This window comes from Hirundo rustica, chromosome 8, assembly GCF_015227805.2.
Source record: "Hirundo rustica isolate bHirRus1 chromosome 8, bHirRus1.pri.v3, whole genome shotgun sequence".
NCBI classification, from domain to species: domain Eukaryota; kingdom Metazoa; phylum Chordata; class Aves; order Passeriformes; family Hirundinidae; genus Hirundo; species Hirundo rustica.
Window position 1 is genome coordinate 889666 of NC_053457.1, and position 21509 is coordinate 911174.

General features: G+C 42.6%; 1 protein-coding gene across 14 annotated transcripts in view; it reads right to left on the reverse strand.

Moving 5' to 3' along the window:
• Nucleotides 1–316: 316 nt before the first annotated feature.
• The window catches only part of CTNNA3 (catenin alpha 3), a 444137-nt gene continuing 422944 nt past the window's right edge, over nucleotides 317–21509 (reverse strand). For 4 of the 14 annotated variants that reach the window (XM_058421607.1, XM_040071778.2, XM_058421606.1 and 1 more), the window contains 2 exons: nucleotides 17730–17864; nucleotides 317–3473 (listed from right to left, as the gene is read on the reverse strand). In XM_058421607.1, coding sequence (XP_058277590.1) covers nucleotides 3186–3473; nucleotides 17730–17864 — 423 coding nt within the window. In that variant the 3' untranslated portion in view covers nucleotides 317–3185. The remainder of the gene's footprint in view (nucleotides 3474–17729; nucleotides 17865–21509) is intronic. The other 10 variants (XM_058421609.1, XM_040071779.2, XM_040071777.2 and 7 more) reach the window with 4 other exon arrangements.

The following is a 21509-nucleotide window of genomic DNA, read 5'->3' on the forward strand; positions in this document are numbered from 1 at the left end:
TGCTGCCTCTGCCTCCAGAGCCCCCACAGCTCCCGTGTCCTCTGCCAGAAGTGCCACCCCGTTACTGTCCTGTCAGCACTCACACACAGCAGCCGCTCTGCCTCTTCCAGCACCTCTTTTCTAGTTTTAAATCCAACCTGAGGCAATAGGGGTTATTTATCTCATTTCCTGAGCCTAATATACTGGCAAGTCCCCAGAGTTCAACCAGGAGCAACGCAAGGAATAAGTAATATCTGGAAGCAAAAATAGGTTTTACACAGAATTTTATTATCCACTGCTGATACTTTTTTTTTCTTTTTTTTCCTTTTCTTTTCTTTTCTTTTTTTTTTTTTGGTCAAAAAGAAAACTTCTAAAGGCTCATGGAAGAATTTGCTATATAAACATATTTTTCTCAAATGCTTCAGTTGTGGACTCACAGGACACAATGGACACAAGCTTTTTGAAAAAGCACTGCAGGACTTTTACAACCCCATGCCAGGCCTGATGTCAGGCTGTTACGTTCTTTAGTAAAGATGTAGCTATAGAGCGTCCCTAGTGGTACCAGGCTATGTTGGCAGAAAAAGCACATCAGCTGTTTATTAAAAAAAATAAAAATTCAACAGCTTTGGGATTCATGGAAGTGCCGCAGACCTGTCCTCTCAAACTAATGGGCTTCAGCAATGGGACTCTCACTTTTTAGTGCTGTAGGTGAAAATTTTTCATATAAAATTGCCTTCAATCATCATCACACATTGCTCCGTAATGGGGAGAGGCCAAGGCAGGCTGATGAAATAATGTGAGCTGCTGAGGTGAGAAAGCTGCAGCTCTGCCAGGCTGAGAGCAGCGGAGGGCACAGCGTGAGGGGATGTGCAGGTGAGAAGCAGACAGCAACTGGGGGAGAAGTTATGCTCTGAAAGCTGGGCTAGCAGGGAGTGAGGAGGTTGAAGGATGAATGAGGAGTTGCTCAGAATAAAACTTACTGAGCAGTTTATCCTCCTCCAGAATTCTCCCTCGTGGCAGGGAAGTGATGGTTCCCTGCTTCCCAAACTGGTGGAGGGGTAATGAGTTGGGCTTTTTACAGCTCCAGGACTTCTTACCCTCTGCTCCTTAGCCAGGAATAAACTTTTTCACTTGGGATTGAATTTGACCCAAGAGAAATTCAGTCTAGATTTAATTATCATTCTTTTGCCTCTTCTCAACAACCAGCAGTGGGTTTTAAATTCCTTATTCATTCAGAGGATGGCTTTTGTGTAATAAATTGCTGTGTTGAGATCAAACTGGGTACTGAGCATGGCCAGGGTAAGAGCAGAGACTGGCAGTGCAGGAAGGAGCATGAAATGAAGCAGTGAAGTGTGCTTTGGTGATACTGATGCTGGAAAACCTCTCCTGCAGAGCAGCTAATGGAGCACATGCAGCATGCTGGAAGGAAGGCTGGTGCTCCTGTGAGCACACCTGGCAGGCCTTGCACTACAGACACACTGAAAAAATCTCACAACACTGACAGCAGCTTCTCGGAGGTGTACATGTTGGGTTTTTTTTTTTAATAATGTGATATCAAGGCATTAGTTACAAATGTTTGATGTCAAGGTGACCAGGATCAAAGGTGTAACCTGGAGACAGGAGGGTTTCAGGACAGTCACAGCCCCAGAGCAGGTCACAAGGCTGTGTCAGCACACCTGCTGCCTCTGGAGGAGCAGCAAAGCCAGGAGACACCACCAAGATCTTGATGCAAACATGCTGGACAGAACTGGAGTTGGAAAAAGGCGATTTTCTTCCAAACCTTTTCTTTTGTTCCATTTAACTGATTGCAACGTTATAGAAGGTGTGGAAGAATGATCTGGAGAATTTTTAATTCATGAGCACTATAGTTCCATGGGGTTACATAACCAATAGCCTAGAAATTACCCTGCCCCAGTGTCCTGAGCTTACAAACAGCCCCAAGAGGAAAGGCACAGTTTAGGGTTATTCTTACTGCCCACACTGGGCTAGATCAGGCACTGCTGTGCAAACATGGTAAGAAATGACCTGGAGCAGTGGCCCAGCATGTGGAGCCATCCCATAATGGCAGTCAGTGACACACAGGAAGCTCTGGCTTTTGAGGGAGCCCTTTCACCTTAGGAAATGTAGAAGGCCATGCCAAAGGATCCACTGAATGGTCAAGCAAAGACATCTTGAGTAACAAATGCAGTCTCGGGAAAATTCATGACATAGCAAAAAGGCAAGTTAGAGCCTTCTAAAAAAATTAAACCAAGTGGATTTCAGATTCAAAAGTATTTAGAAAAAACTAGTTTTTCTTAAGTACATTGCAGAAGTCTCAGGACTCATCAGTCAGAAGTGACCTAATTCCCTAGAGTTGCTTTGGAAAAGTATCTATTTTTGGAAAAGTATCTAATCCCTATTCCTAAGATTCAAGATATGTGTATTTCACAGACTGGTCTCAGAATAATGATCTATTTCAAAGTTGTTCTTTCATGCAGCAATTAAGTTTTTTATTGTTAATGTCTGATTTATCTGAACTGCCAAATGTAACAGCAGATTTACTGGGGCTCACAGAAGAGAGCAAGGGGTAGAACACAGATTCCTGTTCAGGTTTCCAAAAGCCTTCTAAAGAGCTGTCATCCCTGCTGGCTTGCAGTCAGTGCTTTTTTTACTAAATTATTACATCCACATTGTTCCAACACTTCGTGTTCCCCCAGACATTTTCAAGCTTACTTTTCCAAGGCATGGCCTTGGCCAAGGACAGGTCTCTGGATGCGAGGTTTAGGGCCCAGACTCTGGGCTCAGCTGAGCAGCCCAGCTGACCTGGTCACAGGTGATGATGTCCATCACAGACCTGGCCCAGCAGCACCAGTTTGAAATCCTGTGCGTCACAAAACAGATCCACTGCAGCAGGGCCACTCTCACCCCGGCTGAGGGAGCTCCTAATGCCTGGTGACTGCAGGCTGGCTTTGGGCACTTGGCACTTGGCTCCGTCCCAGCTGCAGCATGGGCCCAGCTGTGCAGAGACACCAGAGTTTGTCACTGCAGGAGAATCAGGATTATTTTCAACTGTGCACTTCTAATTAATCCAACAGCATTTTCAAATAATTTAAGCAAGTGTTATCTTACAGATTTAGAGCAAAACATTGACATATATAGTTATTAATAAGTGCAGGAAAATATGAAAAATCATTGAAAATTCAAGATAGGAAGACAGTGGCAAAATATCAGACTATTTCTCTGCCTCTAAATTCACTCATGACTTGCACAGGATGGATTCTCTTCTTTGCAGAACCTTTTCTGACAGCAGCGTAGATTTCTTCTGGCTTCTCTCTTTTTATCAGGGGCTTCTTCTCTGGAGCCTTCATTCTCCACATCACAACTGGATGTCGTAGGCCAGCAGGACTCTGAATCTTGATAATCTTTGTGGATGCAATATATGACATCTTCACTGTCTGCACCACAGAATTCATTAAATTTTTGGCGGCCTGAATTAGTGAAGTGACGCTGTCCAGCTGTAATAGGAAACAGAAACACCAGCCTAGAAGTCAGTGTCATTTTAATCACAGTAGGCTCAGGAATAAACAACAGTTAAAAAGTAAGACTACCAGAGACTAAACCGTAATTTCCATATTTTCCCTTCATGTGTATCATGGGTTAGTACAGTTTAATTTTTTTAGTCATAGAGGAATGCGGAATGATTTTCCAGTTCAGGACCTTGGAATTGCTTTAGAAAAGACAGGGACCTATCAGATGGTTAGTTGGAATACTGGCATCTGTTTTGACCACTAAAAAATGTCAGCTACGACTTTGGGAAGTACCATATAAATCCCCTTGATCTCCTGTAGGTGGGTCCTTTCCTTTTTCCTTTGGCCAGAGAGAGACAGGTAACATTGAGTTCGGCCTGCTGCTTCCCCCTTTTTGGGGGAGCTGGCCTGAGGCCTGGCGGGGTTCTATCAGTTCCCAGGTGGCGGGGGGAAGGAGAGGTTGCTGCTTTACAATGACTACTTTTTCCAAACTTCCCTGGACCAGGGAGGATCTCTGCTGGGCCCCTGATAAGAGCTATGGGCACCATTTAGGCTGAGGCCACCCCGATTACATCGAGGGATGGGCTGAGAAGGCATTTATGATCCTGCCCGGGTGCTCTGATCTCTGATGTTTCTGCTTGAGTTCTTCCTCCCCTCACAAGCACGACCTTGAAAATCTAACACCACGAGCTACCATGGGAAAGAAGAGACTCTGGGCAGATTTAACCCTTTTTTAGCAACATGAAGCTTCCAGAGCTTGGCCCTTCTCTGAGAGAGAAAAGGACAAAGTGAACATAAAGAAAAAACAGCATGAAGTCAGTGAAGCGAGAGTGAAAAGACTATTAGGAAAGAAGGTTGAGGAGTTTGTTGTTCCATTCTTATTGAGCCACAGAAATTAACTCTATTTAGATCATTCCTTTAAATCATGGGAAGATAAGCATTTGGAGATATGATTGTTTAGATTTGTGTGTAGATTTGAGTAAAGGTGTTTGTGATGGACTAAGTAATATTAAGCCTACAAGATGCTTGAACAGAGATAGAGATGAGAAGCCCCCTGTGCCAGTGAAGAAGTGAGATGATATCTCTGTACCTTGAGATGAAGAATCCTTTGCTTTTGAGTTATTCATCTTTAAAAGGTGACACCCCAGTATGCAAAAGTCTAAGACCCATGACCCATGAGCAGCTTGGGAAACTGATAATGGGAGGAGTCACAAAAGCAGGTTTCCCCAGGCGGTTGTTTTTGTGACAGTTAAAAAAAACCCACAAGAGAACTGTTCTAAGTTATCAGTGGGATCCATGACTCTAAGAGAGACTCTTTTCCTAAAGAATTGATGAAAAACGATTTTCAAGTAGTGAAACTGACTAAAAATTACAAGTTTTGTCTCTTTATGTTGTTTTATAAGAAAGTTAACAGTTTGTGAGGGGAGGGAAGAGTGTTTTTAGAGTTTCATTCTGTTTTGTTTTAGTTTTTTTTCCCCAACTTTCTTTTTTCCATTCTTTTAATGCGTGTTAATAAAGCTATTTGTTCATTTTTAAAGTTAAGCCTGCTTTGTTTTTCTCCTAGTCTCTCTCCCACAGAAAAAGAGTAAGTACTAAGACCAAAATTTAGTAAACATAAAACCACCACATTAATTAGTGTTTCCGCCCAATTATTCAGAATTAAAACCATTACAATGTGTTCGATCACTGTGCTCGTGCTCTGCTACTCAGATTTATTGTGATGTACAGAAATCCTGTACAGTGCTGGTCGAATAAAATAATAAAAATAATAATTTTTTAAAAATAAATGATAAATGCTTTGGGAGATAATGCTAATTGTTTTTTTCTTTAACAGGAATTCACAATGCTTGTCTGCAGGGTCCTACTGCAATTACTCCTGATAGGTAAAGAAACCAGCTTGAAGAAGAGCTGTGAAAATGACCCCTTGCTTCCTTTGTTTCAGCACTAGGTAAGGCCTCCAGCTGCTCCTGTCACATTTCTCAGTGCTCAGGAGCTCCCACAAGTGCTCAGGAGCAATGCTGGGATACTCTGAAGTGTCTGGCTCTGGCTCTCAGAGCTGCTGAACCTGTTCTCAGCAGCTGAGATTTGTATGGGATATTTAAAGGGGGATAAGCCACAGAAATGACAGTGACTGTGTGGCCTCATCACCTGCTCGGGCAGTGCCACCCAAGGGCAGAATGCAGAACAAACAAAGCCCATCACCTTCCCCAGCATCCAGCACAGCCATACCACTGCCACAGCTGGGCTGTCTTCTGTCACTGCTCATGGACAGGGAACAGAACACTGAGGAAGCTCTCTATGGCTGGGATGGAGAAATAGTAGGATTACTCTTAAAAATGAGAGAGCCTTCACACTTCACCTTCTAAACATTCCCTTTGCTGAAATATTTGTGTAAAAACACTGAGGCCAGTTCTCTGAAGGGCTGTCCGTGTGTTTAGTGGCAGAGAGATCTGTCCTTTGCCATCCAGCCAAACCCCAGAGCTTTGGGCAAGGTACAGATTTATAGATGGGGTTACTAAGAAAGGTTTGTGGTCTTCTTCCTTTACCAGGTTAAACAAATTCATCAGGTGAAAGGGGTGTATTAGTATTCTGGCTTCTTTCCAATTGTGTAACACAAATGTAAGTAAGGCAGAAATAAAAAATGCAGCCTAGAGGCTGCATTTAGCTGCATTTAGTTGCAGTTTGAAAACACCTCTGAACTGGCAGAAAAATCTTCCATTTAATACAACACATACTGCTCCTCTCTAGAAATGCAAAAAAAAAAGATCGGTAAGATGTCTGGTTGAATGCACACTTATGTGTGATGGCAAACTGAAATTATCTCAATTCCCCAAGAAAAGGTGTAAAATCTACCAGATGGCCTCTAAAGTTCATTCCCTGCTGCAGCATGTTAACTTTCTAGAAAGGGTTGCCAGCCTCTAGCAGCCACATGGCGTTTGCAGGGCACTGGTGCCATTAGGGTGGTGAGTGGTGGATGTTTTTGGCGACTGTGATGTATGAGCTGAAGGAGAGAGCCAGGCTGCCCAGCCCCTCAGTAGCCTTGGCCCTGCAGCAGCTTCTGTCACACACTTTGATCTGAACTTCAAAGCACATGCTGACCCCCAAATTTCAAACACTTCTTTATATATCCAACACATTTGAAACAAACCATTTCCCAGCGCTGCAGGCTGTGGGGAAGATTTTGCTCTGAGTTCCTGTCCCACACTCCCAACACCTCTGGCCCTTTCCCCAGGGAGGCTGCCTGGAGGTGCAGCCCTAACTCAGGTGCAGATGAAGGGAGGCTCTGGCCAAACCTCACTGCTGGGTGCTGTCACACGGTGTTTACTGGAGCAGGAGGAGACAGAGCTGCACAAGAACTTCTTTCTTTCATGCTAACCTGAGGACTGGTTATACAGAGACACACCTCTGCATGCACCCAAACACATGAAATTTCAATTATCTGCTGTTATCTACAACAGCTGACACCACCATAATCCTCATAGCTTCTTGAAAGGTTTGAATAATCCTTCCCCCCACCCCACCTAACATTTCTTTTTCCAGCACTGGCATAGTAATAACACAACTGTGAAGCTGCTGGGACAAAGGAAAAAATGGCTTCAGTTCTGTGGGAAATGGTGAATTGGCTTCAGAGGAGATTTTTTCCCTGAAGTTTCTCAGTGTCTCCAGTGTGTGTAAGTGCTCCACCTTTTTCAAGCTGCTGGGTGATAGAGGCATGTGAGGAGGGGTGGCAGGTTGGGCAGCAAATAAATTCCTGTTTGCATGGGAGGGAAAAGGCTTCTAGAAGAATCTGGTAGCATCCAGGCAGGATGCTACAAAACCTCAGCTGTTCTTTATTGTGACTTCAGTGTGTACTGAGAAACATGAAGAATGCTGTGTCCTCGTGTCCTCATGTCCACCTGACCCCTCAGCTTTCTGATGCATCTTACATTTGCCTTCTAAAAAGAAAGGTTTTGTTGGGGTGGGGTATTACCGCATTCAGAATTTTGGAAAAGCTTTTTGATGCTCTTAGATGTGTACTACAGATGGTAACAATCAGGCCATACATTTAATCTCCTTTTTTTTGGGTTTAGAGAGCAGCTGTTTTTCTACCTCAATGCCAGTAACAATGTAGAGTTTGGTGGAAATCTGTTGTTCTAAAAAACTGATGTACTTAAGAACTGTCTTCACTTGGATGCTTTTATCTCAGATATTCAGCAGGCTCTTCAAGGTCTCATTTCCAGGAAAACTGAAGAAATGAAACTTGGCATGAATGACAGACTGATAAAATATTCATTGAGCGTTTAAGTTTGTTTCAGCTAGAGAGTTGGAGCTGCAATCTCTGCAGTGCACAGCAAGTGGTACATTAAGATTCACTAACAAAACAAACCAAACAACCAACCCCAAACTAAAGCTGTTTCATTTTTGCCTAACTCCACTTTTGCTCTCTCAGCATTTTCCACGGAGATACAAGATCCCAGCCTCCAGATTTTAGAGGTCTGACTGTGTGAGCTAAGACAGTAATTCATTAAAGGCTTTAGGAAAAACGTCCCTTGCCATTTCTCTCCTTACCTGTCCTGTGAGCATTAGTACTTGGCTGTTGTTGCAAAAGGAATTCAGAATGATTCTGGCCACTGTAATTTCACACTGGGGTGAAACACACAAGATACCGAGCAGATGACAGTATTTTTTAAGAAAAAAAAACCCCACCCCAATCAGGCTGGCAGCACTGATGCTGAAATCCAGTCTCCCATCTCCAGCACCTCTATTCCACCTCTGTAACAGAAGTCCTGAGAGCAAGCCACTGAATAAGAAAAGTGAAGGAAAAAGTTAGACAAGAAATGAATCTTGAAACTTTTTTTTCAGTTTGTTTACATGCATTGTATTTTCCTCATTTTTGTAAAGTAATTTAATGTATTGGCAGTAGTGGCAATCTATTGCTATGAAATGCTGAACAATACAATAACTGATATGGGCAGTTATTTTTCATGTTTGGAATAACAAAGAGAATCATGACTTAGAAGCTGAAGAAACCCTTTTGCTGTCAAAATATTTTTGTTCAGTGCACTAAGAAATGGTTGTATTGTCCCATATCAACACTAGTTGTAACTTGTGTAGCAGTTAAATACAAACGCTCCATATTGCAGGGCATGCAGAGAAGCCAGGCCCCTGCTCCTGTGGTCTGTGTGGCTGTGCAGGTGCTGTCCCTCTGCCATAAGGCAGTGACAATAAAGCTGTGCAGGCCTGCACCCCCAAAATGCATGCAGCCCCAGCTGGGACACCCCGACTGCTCTGCTGGGAGTATTCTTGGAGTTTCTGCAGGGAACTGTAAGGTTTTGCTTTTGAGAACAGATGTATCGGTTGGCTGTTTACAATATCCCAAGTTGTATTTACAGTTCAACTAGATTTAGGTTTTTCATACAGGTGGAAGCTGAGAACTGAACATCAAATACAGTGTTTGAAATCTGAAGTTAAAATTCTTTAGGAAACAAGGTCAGTTATTAAAAATTCATTTTAATTGAAACACAAGGTTCATTAAATACATTCCTAGAAGCAGATTTACTTTGGTACACTATACTGAGAAACTAAGACTGAATTTTGTTCCTTGACAGCTACATCTGAAAGTAACACAAGTTCTGCATTTTTGCGGAGAGCAGTGAGCGTCTGAATAGTGCTGCATTTGAGGTAAGGAATCCTTACTACATTGTGCTTTTGATTTTAATTCTGCTTTTTTACTAGGTATAGCTATTTGCTGCTTTGAATTGTTTTATGGTTCTTTCACTAAGGTTGCTATATAGTCATTTAGTCCTTTAAGATTAAAAGTAGCAGAACAATCTAAATAGGCAAATTATTGTGAAATCCTGACTGCTGAAGGCATTGGAGTTTTTGCTGGGCCTTGGCCGGGATTTTAACACCACTTACTTGCCTGGTTTTCTGAGCCTCCTTTTTTTCCCCACTCAGAGTAGTGTTAATTTCTTTTTAGGGGGAACGGAGATCTCGGTTTAACAGTGACACCAGAAGATGGGTGTCCAAGAAAGCATAGCAAAGTTGGAACTGGAAGCACTTGGTTATCTACCATGTGTGCTCATGCAGCTGCCAGATGATCTGGCACAGATTCAACCCCAGTACAGCTTAGATAGCAAATGAGCCCAAGGGAGCCTTGCCATTTTGATTCTTTTCTTTGGAAATTGTTTCCTCAGTGTTCCGCTCACTTCTGTTTTGCCATGGTCTCCCTCTAGGATACTGGAGAGATTTCATCCCCATGGACATGGCCTCAGGAGGTCAGCTTCACTGCCTGAGTTTTTTTCCAAGGAACTGGGTTTTCCTAAAAATGTGGCTGTTCATCGGTTATGTATGTTTGTGTGTCCATCCAGTGATTGCATTAAACACCTCAGGGGTGTCTGGGGTCTGTTCTATGTTTTATCCATTTTTCAAGTGGGGAAATTGAATCTAATGGACTAAAAAGTAACCATTGCCAGAGTCTGCTTCAGGCTAAGCGGGATTCAAAGAACTGAAACTGAGTTTTACAATTAGCTCAGGCCTGTGTCCAAGTTAAATGATAAACAACTTACATTAAAGGCTGTGAAATTGTTCCTGTGCAACACCATAATAGAGCAGATGCTTAGCCAGGCGGATAGCTCAGTTCCTCCCCAGTACTGCTGCTTTTACTTCTAGGGAGGATTTTAAAAAAGGAATCTATTTTTTTAAAAAAACAGCCCCTTGAGAAAAAGAGAACAATAGCCTAATATAAATCCTTTCCTTGCTGTTGAGGAATAAATTGAGTGTTTGTTGCAATAATCTTTGACATACACTGAGTCTAAGAACTATAAGACACATCCTGATTTTGCTAATTACCAGAGTAATTATTACTAGGAAAAGTTAGCTGTCCTTTAGTGTACATTACCAGAAATACTTCCTATTCATTTAAATTAGTTTTTCTCAGTAGATGCAGTTTAGAAAGCAATTGTAATTGAGTTCTCTGTAAGTGATTGACAAGAAAATCTATCCCTTTCTGAAGGCCAGGATTTCTATATCCACAGACTTGCCCGTGTACACTAGGCAAAAGCAAGAAAGTTACAGTGTTACTAGATAAGAAAACCTCAAAGTGAAACATTTCTGTCAACTCTCAGTGGAAGAAAACTTGTGTCAGCTCTTGGGGGTTAATGACAGCTTTTAGAAATTGAGCAGTTCAGTATTTTCAGAGTCAAATACTGAAATAAGTCATTTCATGCATGGTGTGAGGCCCTACAAGTAACCTCCCCCATCCATTCCAACAGGTTCAACTAAGAGTTCTCAAGAAGTGCCAAGTAGGAACGCCAGCCAGAGGAAGCAAAGTGGCTGAGCACGGAGCAGGAGCTGTGCCCTAGTGCTCAGGGCACGGCTTTGTCAGAGCAGCCACTCTGGATCGGAAGCTAGGGAAAGGGATGCTGTTCCACCAAACTCCACACAGCAGTGAGAGCAGGAGAGCAGCACTGAAAGCAGAGGAATGAACCACGTACCTGTAGTAACTCAGGTGGGCTCTCAGAGCAGCCTCTGTTCCAGTGAGATTCCCAGCTTGCTGCTTTTAGCCCTTTGTTCCTTCCCTCCAGTCCTGCCGGGGCCACAGCAAGGCTGTTTTGCCCATCTCACTCCTCTTCCAGGGGGAAAGCACAGCCAGACCCTAAAGGAGCTGAAGTGCACTGCTCCCATCTCCTGTGCTGCCAAAGGAGCAGCTCCTCTCCAGCAGCAGCTGAACCCCTTCCAGTGTAGTGAAGGCGTGGGGCTGTTTGCCAGCTGCTACAGCAATGCACATTGGCCAAGGCAGCCTCTTCCTGGGGTAGGGATACCCAGGGATTAGGACTGTGTCAGCCAAAGGCCTAGGGGCAGAGACCCTCCCTTGCATTTTTCTAACTTCTGGCTTACAGCTTTGTGTCTGTGTTTTCACCTGTGAACACATTCATTGCAGTGTTGTGCTGGAAACTCCTGAATTAATGGGCCTGGGAACTCAGGAAGGAAAACAGCTATTTCAGTCCAGCCTTGGAGTATGAAGTTTGACACATTAAAGCACTGGGCACAAAAGCAGCCTGATGTCAGTGTTTAAGTTAAAGTCTGGCTCTTGAGACACCGGGGGGAAGAGCTGAAGATAAATGGGACATTTGCAGGAACAGCAGAGTGAAACAGCCCTCAGTGCACAGGTAAGGCTGGCCAATGTGAAGGGAGGCGGGGCTTCTGTGCCAGTTAGCAAATTCTGGGATACTGGGACTCTAGAGAGTTGGCTTTTCCAGACCCTTCCTTTTTAAGCTTTTTAAGGTCAAAAGCTTCATCTCTCTTGCAAGTACAATATAGAAGAAAAGATAATGACTATAAACGGCACAAAACAGAATTGCCTGGCAAAAGTCATGGAGCACAATATTAATATGTAAGATATGTTCATTTTCTGCCCTGTGATATAATTCTCTCTAGCTAAAGCCATTGCTGAAAAAAGAGCAAACTGGCAAGGTAAGGTGCAAGGCTATTGCTGTGCAGCGCTTCTAAGTGAAGTATGAGCTTATCTGCATAAGTGAATGCATTTCCTGTCACTCTGCATACTGCCAATGTTACCCCATTATTTTGTGCCTGAAGAGGCATCAGATTAATTAGTAGAAGGAAATGTCTGTTTCCTATTTAATCACTCCTAATGAAGACTTAGTGAATCCTCACCATTTGGACTTGTGCAGCTTAGAACCTGGCAATGCAAGCAGCAGTACTCACAGTACCGGATGGGACTATGAAAGACTAAATAGTGAGCAAGAAATCTTTAATGAATGAAAATAACAAAACCGCAGTGAATGGAGAATGAGAAGGTGATGATCCACATCTCTTCCTCCCTGTTTCTGTACAGGACCCCTTCTAACCTCCACAAAGGGGGGCTAACTAGAAAGAAGGTACTAGAAAGAAGCTTGAAGATGGACAGTGGAAAAGGCAGGCTACAAGAGTGTGTGGCCTAAGGTCTAAAAGCTGCTAAACAAGGAGGGCAGTGAGAAGAGCTGTCAGCTGGGAAGTCCACAAAGAATCCCAGCTGCCTCAAGGGAAGTGGCCTAATTAACCTCCACTAATGATACAGCCAGGGATGAACTGTAGGTAAGAAACCTTCAAGAGCAGAACAGGGGGCTGAGCACTGCTGCAGGGCAGACACAGGCACAGGACACACAGATCAAAAACAGCTGAAGAGGACTGAGCTGTGGTTATGGATATCAATATAGTTTTTCGTATGCAAAATGTTCTTTGTTGTTATGGAGTATGTGCCAAAGTGAGCTATGCTGAAAGCCAGCAGCACCTCCTCGAGTGCAGGTCATCACGTGCATGAGAACACACCTTGCTGCTGACAGAGACACAGCTACCTTTGTGCACTGTCACCCACTGCTCCATGGTACCACCCAGGGTTAACCTGGAACACCAGTTTAGGATTCCTTTAGTTGCTTCACCACAGCATCATCCAGAACTGGTAAGACAGAGCCTGTGGCTGCTCTGTTTCAAGAAGACAGTTCTTTCTTTTGCAGATCTGCAAACATGTGACACTACCTCCTCTGCTTTTCATCCCTCTCTTTCTCTCAATTGGTCTTTAGGCTTCAGGAGAGGCTGGTTTGGGTCATTTTTTAATGAACTCTAGTGAGAAGAGATTTTCCTTGAAGGTGATTTAAATCCAAGATCCTTGTGCACAGTTCTGATAGTGTGGGGTTGATGTCAGAGCCATGTCAAAACAGTGCTTTGATTCCATCAACTGGTACTCATTCTCCTTTTGTTTCTCAAAGTGGATTTGTCACTGTGGAAGTTGTTTCTGTCTCATCTTTATATGCAGGATGTTTATAAATATAAAAATACAGGATTTTAGAAGCAGTTTTTGGTGGCTTTGTAAAAGTAAAGAAACAACTTGTACTGAGAACACATAGAAGATTAACTATTAAGCTTGGCTGTTAGGTAGTTACTTAGTAGAAGTCATATAGGTAAGATGTATGATCTTGAAACTCAGCAAAGCAGGACCTAGGTATTTATCAAAAATCAATGAAGCAGAACTTTGTGGCTTGAATCCAGCAAAATTAAGCTCCTCATCTCTCGCAAGAGCAAAGTGACCTGAAAAATATCCAAACCTGCACTGTGCCTGCCCAGAAGCGAAGATCAACCTGAGGAAGATGTTGGCTTTCCTCCCAAGACCCCAGGTCACAACCACCAGGAGGTGTTACAGCTAATTAGAATACGAAGCGAGAGAAGGCGGGGAATGGGTGGCTGGGGAGGTGTGGATTTGTGGGATCAATATTTATTTAAACCTGGACCTTGTTCTGGCCAGGTACGCATGGTTTGGAGGAGATATCTCCCTGTGTGTCCCAGCTGGAAATAAAACATGCCTGCTTTACAATTATCTAATTGTAAAGTCCTTACTCCACGCTTCAATCTGAATGTGGAAATGTGTAGTTTTTCACAGGAGAGGAGCCTCCCCCTCAGCTTTTCTGCTGCCGTCTGGCAGGGTGTGCCAGCTCCTGAAGGAGGTGGGAGATAAGGGGACTGTAAGGAGCCAGTGCCAGCCAGAGGAGGGGTGGGTGCCCAAGGACCAGGAAGGTCATTCCTGGCACACACCTATACATGGGTGCAGGAGGGAGCAATCAATGGAGGAACCTGTGAAGATGATTATTTCCTAATTTTCTTATTCCTCTTTCTGGTAGATTTCTTTTCCTGTAGCAGGTCTTCACTAACCAGTGAAGATGGATTCATCTTGAATCCAAGGATCGATTCAGTTTCAGGTATTTGGAGACTCACAAGTTTTTTACTTAATGAACAATAAAACCTTTACTATCAAGAGCAGGGCAGTTTTTTGTTTGTTTGTTTTGTTTTGTTTTTCTTCCCCTTAATCATCTTGCTATCTCCTTTTCTGATTCTCTTTCAGGGAAGATCAGGACTGGGGAGAACATAAAATACAATCCTATTCCAGCTACAGTTCTGACTTGTGTTTTCTAAAGGACTTCTAATACTCTCTTCTGGGGAGGGAAAAGGTGGGAACGGGAGAAGAACCCTTCTGTTTTCTCACACAGAACTTGGGTTTGTCACTTTTTTCCAAGGTCAGCTAACCTAGGAATGTGATCAAGTTCTAAAGCCAACATGCACTTTCAAAGCTGGAACTTGCTCCAGCTTTTAAGAAAAGCAATTCAATAGCCAGCCATTTTATACCACTAGTGCATTACTCTCCCTCTTGACTGAGTGATTGATCTCTACAACATAAATATCACTATTCTTCTAAAATTAAAGCAATTAAAACATAAATAGTTAAATTGATACAAAAGGCCATCACGGGCTGGTTGGGGGTGCAGCTTCAATATAACCACACTTTTAATTGCAGGTGGGCAGTTGAGCACAGTCGGTCATGTCCCCTTCCCACGACAGAGACGAGGGAGACTTTTTTCAATTTTCTAGATATTTTTCATAACCACTGACACCAACCAACTGTGTCTCCACTGTCTTTAAAAGGCTTGGAGTCAGAGCACAGGTCTCTTGACACTGGCTGGCAATTTGGCTCTTTTCTATGTAGCACCCATATTATTTAAAAAAAAAAAAAAAAAAAAAAAAAAAAAAAAAAAAAAAAAGAGAGAGAGAGAGAGAACACATTGTTGGAGCATTTTCTAAGAATATTTAAGAAAGTATCAACCTTGCAGCATCTCACCTTGATTTCACAGAACACCCCCAAAGCCATTCAGGCCTCTAAGCATGTTCTTCATTTCCACTGACTCAAACTAAGCACATGTGTATATTGAACTAGAAGGGAATGGAGCATTTATCTGAACAAGCAGTTGTCTTTCTCAAGTTTCTGGATGCACATAGGACAAGTTCTCACCCTCCTTCCTTGAAGCAGTGTTAGGAGCTAAAGTCATCTCTCTGGGATTATCAATGAAGTTAAATTTGGTGTTTCATTTTTAGAACTTAAATTTTTTGCACGAGGCAGATTATGCACTGTTGACAGGAATGACACAAAAGAAAAACAAAACAAAACAAAAAGAAAACAACGTGAGTATTCTGCAGCAGGAGGCAGAAATAGCAAGAACCAAACTTGGTTCCAACATTTGGCTTTACTGTAACCCACAGTGGTCACAGAACTGCTTGTGAAAAGAAACAGGTAAGGAAGAGAAACTTGTTAACGTGGAGCCCAAGTGAAAACAAGCATTGGCTTCAGAAATGATACATTCAATTAAAATTAATTAACTGTTCCAGAGGTTCAAGAGTGGTGTCTAAATTACGATTTGAATAGCCAGCACGAGTATCCTACAGAAATGAGTGTTTCAAATCTCACTTCAGCAACAAAGGCTTCATTTCTGATTAGTGTAATTTTAGTGAGAGATAAATAGGCATAGGAAGGCCTAGAGAGAGGCAGAAATAGATATGTACAGATATGGATATGCAGAGATAGGGCTAGGCAGGCACAGGGAGAGGTAGATATAGAGACAGGGACAAGGAGCATGACACAGGTAGAGACAGGTGCCGATAGGTACGGACAGACATGGACAGGGTAGAGAGAGCGACTGACAGCTATGGACGGATGGACAGAGGTGACCGATTCTGACAGGCAGAGATAGATATTGACACATACAGACATTTTTGAAAGGGAGAGGTAGTGACAGGTACACACAGACATTGACATAGACAGGTACAGATAGATCCTGGCAAATTCTGTTATAGCCTGACAGATTCTAAGAGAATCTGTCATATTCTGTAAGATTTTAGCTGATTCTTACACATTTTGAAAGATTCTCTTAGAATCTGACAGAGATATTGGCAATGATGGAGCAAGATCCTCAACAGAGATTTTGTCAGCTATTGACAGGTACAGAGAGGGATATACATTCACATATATATGTAAAAAAATAAAAGGACAGAGAGTGACAAGTACTGACAGGTGGACTAAGTGTAGATGGATAGAAACACATATTGATAACCAGTGATAGGTACAAATATATAGATGGAGATGTGTATATAGAGAGAGGTATAGATAGGTAGAGAGAGAGAGACAGGTTTAGACAGGTGGAGCTAAATATTGACCAGTATAGATAGGTACTGACAGGTATGGGCAGGTACAGACAGGCAGAGGGAGGTATGGTTTGCTAGAGCTGTATAGAGAAAACTATAGAGAGCTGTAGATCGGTATATGATAGGTAGAGCCACTTATATAGCTAGACAGAGGTAGATACAGACAGGAACAGATAGCTACATAGAGAGATGGGCAACCTGAGATAGGTATAGGTGGATAAAGACAGAGACAGGTACAGATAGGTACAGGTAGATGGAGGGAGAAAGAGACAGGTATAGACAGGTATAGCTTCACAGACAGATATAGAGCAGGAAACACAGAGGTGAGTACAGATAGCCAAGGATAGGTATAGACAGAGACAGAGGAATTACCCCACATGGATTGTGGGTAGTGTGACCACATATGGGCGCCATTACTGTATGCGGTTTGTGGGAAGCATTCCAGGGCGGTACTGCACGTGGAGCACCGGAAGCGTTCCAGGGCGATACCCTACGTGGTTTGCAGGAAGCATTCCAGGGCAGTATCGCACGTGGAGCACAGGAAGTATTCCAGAGCAATACCTCATGAGGCTCACAGGAAGCATTCCAGGGCAATACCCCACGTGGGAAGCGTTCCAGGGCGGTACCACATGTGGAGTGCATGACCACATACTTGTGGCATTACTGTACGTAGATCGCGGGAATCATGTCCGGGCACTTAGCAGTGTTTTTACCCGACAGAGATCGCAGGAACCATCACCACATATGGGGGCATTATCACACACGATCGTGGGAATCATTACAGGCCAGTACTGCACACGGATTGTGGGAGGCATCACCTTGCTGTTCCTTTTATTTCTTTCTTTTTATTGCAGGATACCCTGCAGCACTTTTTCCTGGCCTGGAACTCCACCCCTGGACTGTTTTTATTGTGTTCAGACACACACATGAGCATATTCCACATGTGTAGGCCAATGCACCAGCATTTTCAAGTGGGTGCTTCAAACCAAACTACTTCAGAATAACAGTGATAACACAATGTGCTGTGAAAATTTAAAAAGAAAAGGTGATTGTTATTCCTTTAAAGCCAGAAAACTTACGCTTCACTGTTTCAGATTCTCGCTGTTAAGCAGGTGTTAAGAAAAAGATTTAGAGTGACAGTGGAACATGCTGCAAGCTTGAAAAATATCATGGAGGAAAGCCCAACTCAAATGTAACATGTAGTTTGACTAACAGAGTATTTGATGCCATTTTTCTACTTACTGCAGACATGATGAGCTCTCCACCGAGATTCTGGATTTCTGCTTTCACCTGGCTGCAGATCTTGAGCTGATGGGAGTATAGCTTAATCTGTTCTAGGTAAGCCAGTAAATCCTGTTTGCATGACTGGTCTGGGCACTGAAAAGCAGGGAAAAAAAAAAAAAAAAAAAAAAAAAAAAGGCATTTCAGTAACTACTGGTTCAAAATGATGTCTCAGGAATCATGTTAAAACTTCACTGAGGAGTATTCCAGGTACAGACTACTGGAGTCTTGCTTTTTACTGCAGTTGTATCAGGCTGCAAAGTTCATTCCTCTTGGGAAGGTTTTTAATGCTATAGTTGGAAGCTCAGATTAAGCTTAAAATTACCCATATGCACTCTGCATTTAACATTGCTGTGCTTGCCTGAGTAATATTTCTAAACACATCCTTTAGTGTATGGAGTAATTACTTCAATTCCTAAGATGATCTCTAAGAAAATACCTCCATTAACAGTGATGAGGGCAATCCAAACAGATTTTGTGGGCAATGTAACCATACATGCATAGACATATTAACATCTATATATTATGTTTTATCTTGTAATATAATCTATGGGGTTTTTTTGTGCTCCATCCAGAGTGTATTGAACTCAATCTGCAGATGATCTCTAGTACTGGGAACAATAAAATTAGAATGTCTCACTGATTTCAATATTTTTAACAACACAGATTTCAATTATAGAAATAAAATAAGATCTTTCTAACCTAATTTTTTTCCAAAATACATGGAGTACTTGAAATGCAGTGTTGCTCTGTGGGTACCGGGCCAGCCATGAAAGGCTGGGTATGAATTTGTTCTAAGGCTGATTTTTATTGCTCTGGCAGAATAAAGGGATCTTAAGGAGAATGGTGAGCCCCTGTTGCGCTCCCACAGCTGGAAAGAGTAAGAGTGATAAATAAGCACAAGATCCATGCAGGTTTGCAGACACAGTTTTGGCCCAAGTGTGGTACTTACATGATAAATACAGCCCCTTCCTTTTGGTAGGAAACTCTGCTCAGCTTTGCATACTAAAAAAGCAAAGATACACCCCCACCAACTGCACACTGTCAACAATCACCTGTGATTTTATTGAATTGTGGTCAGTGGATTTAAATCTAAAATCCACCAGGAGCCAGAAAAAGCACCAATTCTACTTAACTCCAAAAATATTTCAGCTCCTGGCTTTGCTGAAGCAACAGTATGTGTTCAAAGGGCTGGTGTGACAATGCTGTTCTTCATGGCTATGCAATGTTTGGTTAAGCAAGTTCCAGCTTTAGACTTAGCAAAAGGTAACAGTAAACAAGGAAGGTCAGAGTGTACAATTTTTAATTAATTATTATGACTTAACATCAGCCCTTACCTCATGTTCTGCTACATCCAGTATAGTTTCCTGTATGCAGTTTACATCAAAACATGAGCACTTCCTTGACATGTTCTCTTTCTATCTGGGATGTTCTCAAACTGCTAGCACATTATGGAAAACTGCCCTAAACATGTCTTTATTTCCTCCTTATTAAGCAAGACTTTAAGGACTACCCAAATCAGTATTTATATAATGGTACCTCAGTGTTTAGAAAGCTGGAATACTCACTGACTACTTAATTTAGTTAATAAAAAAATCAGGTTTAATACAATGCAATTCCTTAGAGCATCATAACTCGTCATACCAAGATGGTGTGTATTCCTGGAATGATATTTGTCTTCCTCCATTTTTTTCTTTCCTTAGTTACACTTTTATTTTATCCCTCCGGCCAGAAAGACTCAAGGGAAAGGTGTATAGGGTGCCCATATAGTGCCTCAACCACTTCAAACAGTGACAATACCAATTACAGATGTTCAGAGACAAGAATGATTATTATATAGTACTCTTTTTATAACAATAGTGTCAGGCTAGTCACATATTACAGAAGAAATGTGTACCATTTTAGGAATACTACAGATGATACACATCAAAGGCCAGGAAACTGCACTCAAGAACAAGACCTTGAGGTTCTGTAGAAACACTTTCAGTGCCAGAAACATTCAAAAAAGCAAATGCAAGGCATTGGATAAGAAAATTCTCCTGAAATGTAATTATGCAACTGTGGCATATGTGTTTGTGGCATATCCACAGCTTCACTACCCAAGTAGTACCCAAGATAGAGTGCATCTTTCCCTGCACTGGCCACACCAAGGTCCAGACAGAAAGAGGAAGATTGTAATGAATCCTGGTACTCTTCTTCCATTACAAAACCCCCCGGAGTCATTAAAAGTCATTAAAAGCAGCACAAAACAAAGGAAATGGTTTTTAACACTGGGTTGTTAAATTGCAGAAATCGTTGTTATATAATGGTTCTACTAAGTTTTACATAGGTAAAATAAGTTACTGGACAAATGAATGGAAAAATACCAAGGACTATTCCACATGCCAAGTGTATCAAAAACACGTTTGGTAATGTAAATTGTGGCATGATTTCTGGAGGCTGGGAGCACCACGATGTCCCATGTTGTGTCAATATTCAGTGTTAACCCCTGGCAGCCCCTGGGAACAGTGAAGCCATGCCTGAGGTCTGGCCTCGGCCCTTCAGCAGAGTGCCTGAGGTCAGGCCTGGCCAGGGCCCCGCTTGCACATACACACACACACACACACTGACGGGGTACACTGAATGGCCTGCACTGCTCTGAACATGAACAAGCACTGCAGAAAATTAAACCTCCCACCTTGGAGCATGTCCCATCAGCCATCAACAGATGTTAGGAACAAATGTAGTGCAGGGAGGACACTGCATAAGGAATCTTCTACCTACTGCCCAGAGGCAGCTGGTACAAGCAGCACTTGCTCACCAGCAAAACGAACCACTAGGCTGCAAGAGAAGGACAATCAATAAATCCTCAGTTTCATCATCCCACAGGCAATTGATGGTTACCAGTTTACTGCTGCACGTTATTAACTGGAGAGCCCATCAGATTCTGAGAGGTTTTTCCAAACACATCCTGCAGGCAGGGGCTGTCGCTAACAAGGGCTTTCTGTAAGAACAGCATCAGAACTGACCTGCATCCCAAAGATGCAGTGATATTTTACCCAACAGAATGCCTACCAGAACATCCAAACAATTTGAGGACTTAAAATGATGCAGCAATTAAAACCAGACTGAAACCAGCATTCACCGTTCAAGTGAAAAAGCCACTGACAGCAGTTGCACAGGGGTTGTTAATGAACAATGCACAGGAGCTTTTGGCTGCAGACCATTCTGGGTTTGGTTTGCTCTCACCTCATCTGTCTGCTACCAAAGACCAAAGCATTTCTCTACAGAATCCAAATCTCTCCTCATGGGGATCAATACTGGGGATAATCACCTACCACCCACTATAAATGTGTGCTGTACACAGACAGGAGGCAGCTTTGCTGCTCCACCAGCACCAAAAGGGATTATTATTTACATGGTCCTGTCGTGACCACCATAATTAGCTCTGACAAACAGCACTCTAAATGACCCCAGTCAGGGCCTGCCTGACTGGGATCCTCATGGGTGCAAAACAGCTGCAACACAGAGGAGACTCTTAATACAGACCTCACTCTTCAGCACATTTCATCAAACCAGGGTGATGTACTGGTTTTCTTATCTTAGGACTCCCAGATCACATTAAGTAGCAAAAGTCTTCTGACAGAAGGAACAAAGAACAAAAATCTTGACAAAAGGAAATGTCTCCTGATAATGAATTTATACTGAACCTATGCACTTGTGATTTATGTGCATAGATTGCTGTTGATTCTGTAACTGTGA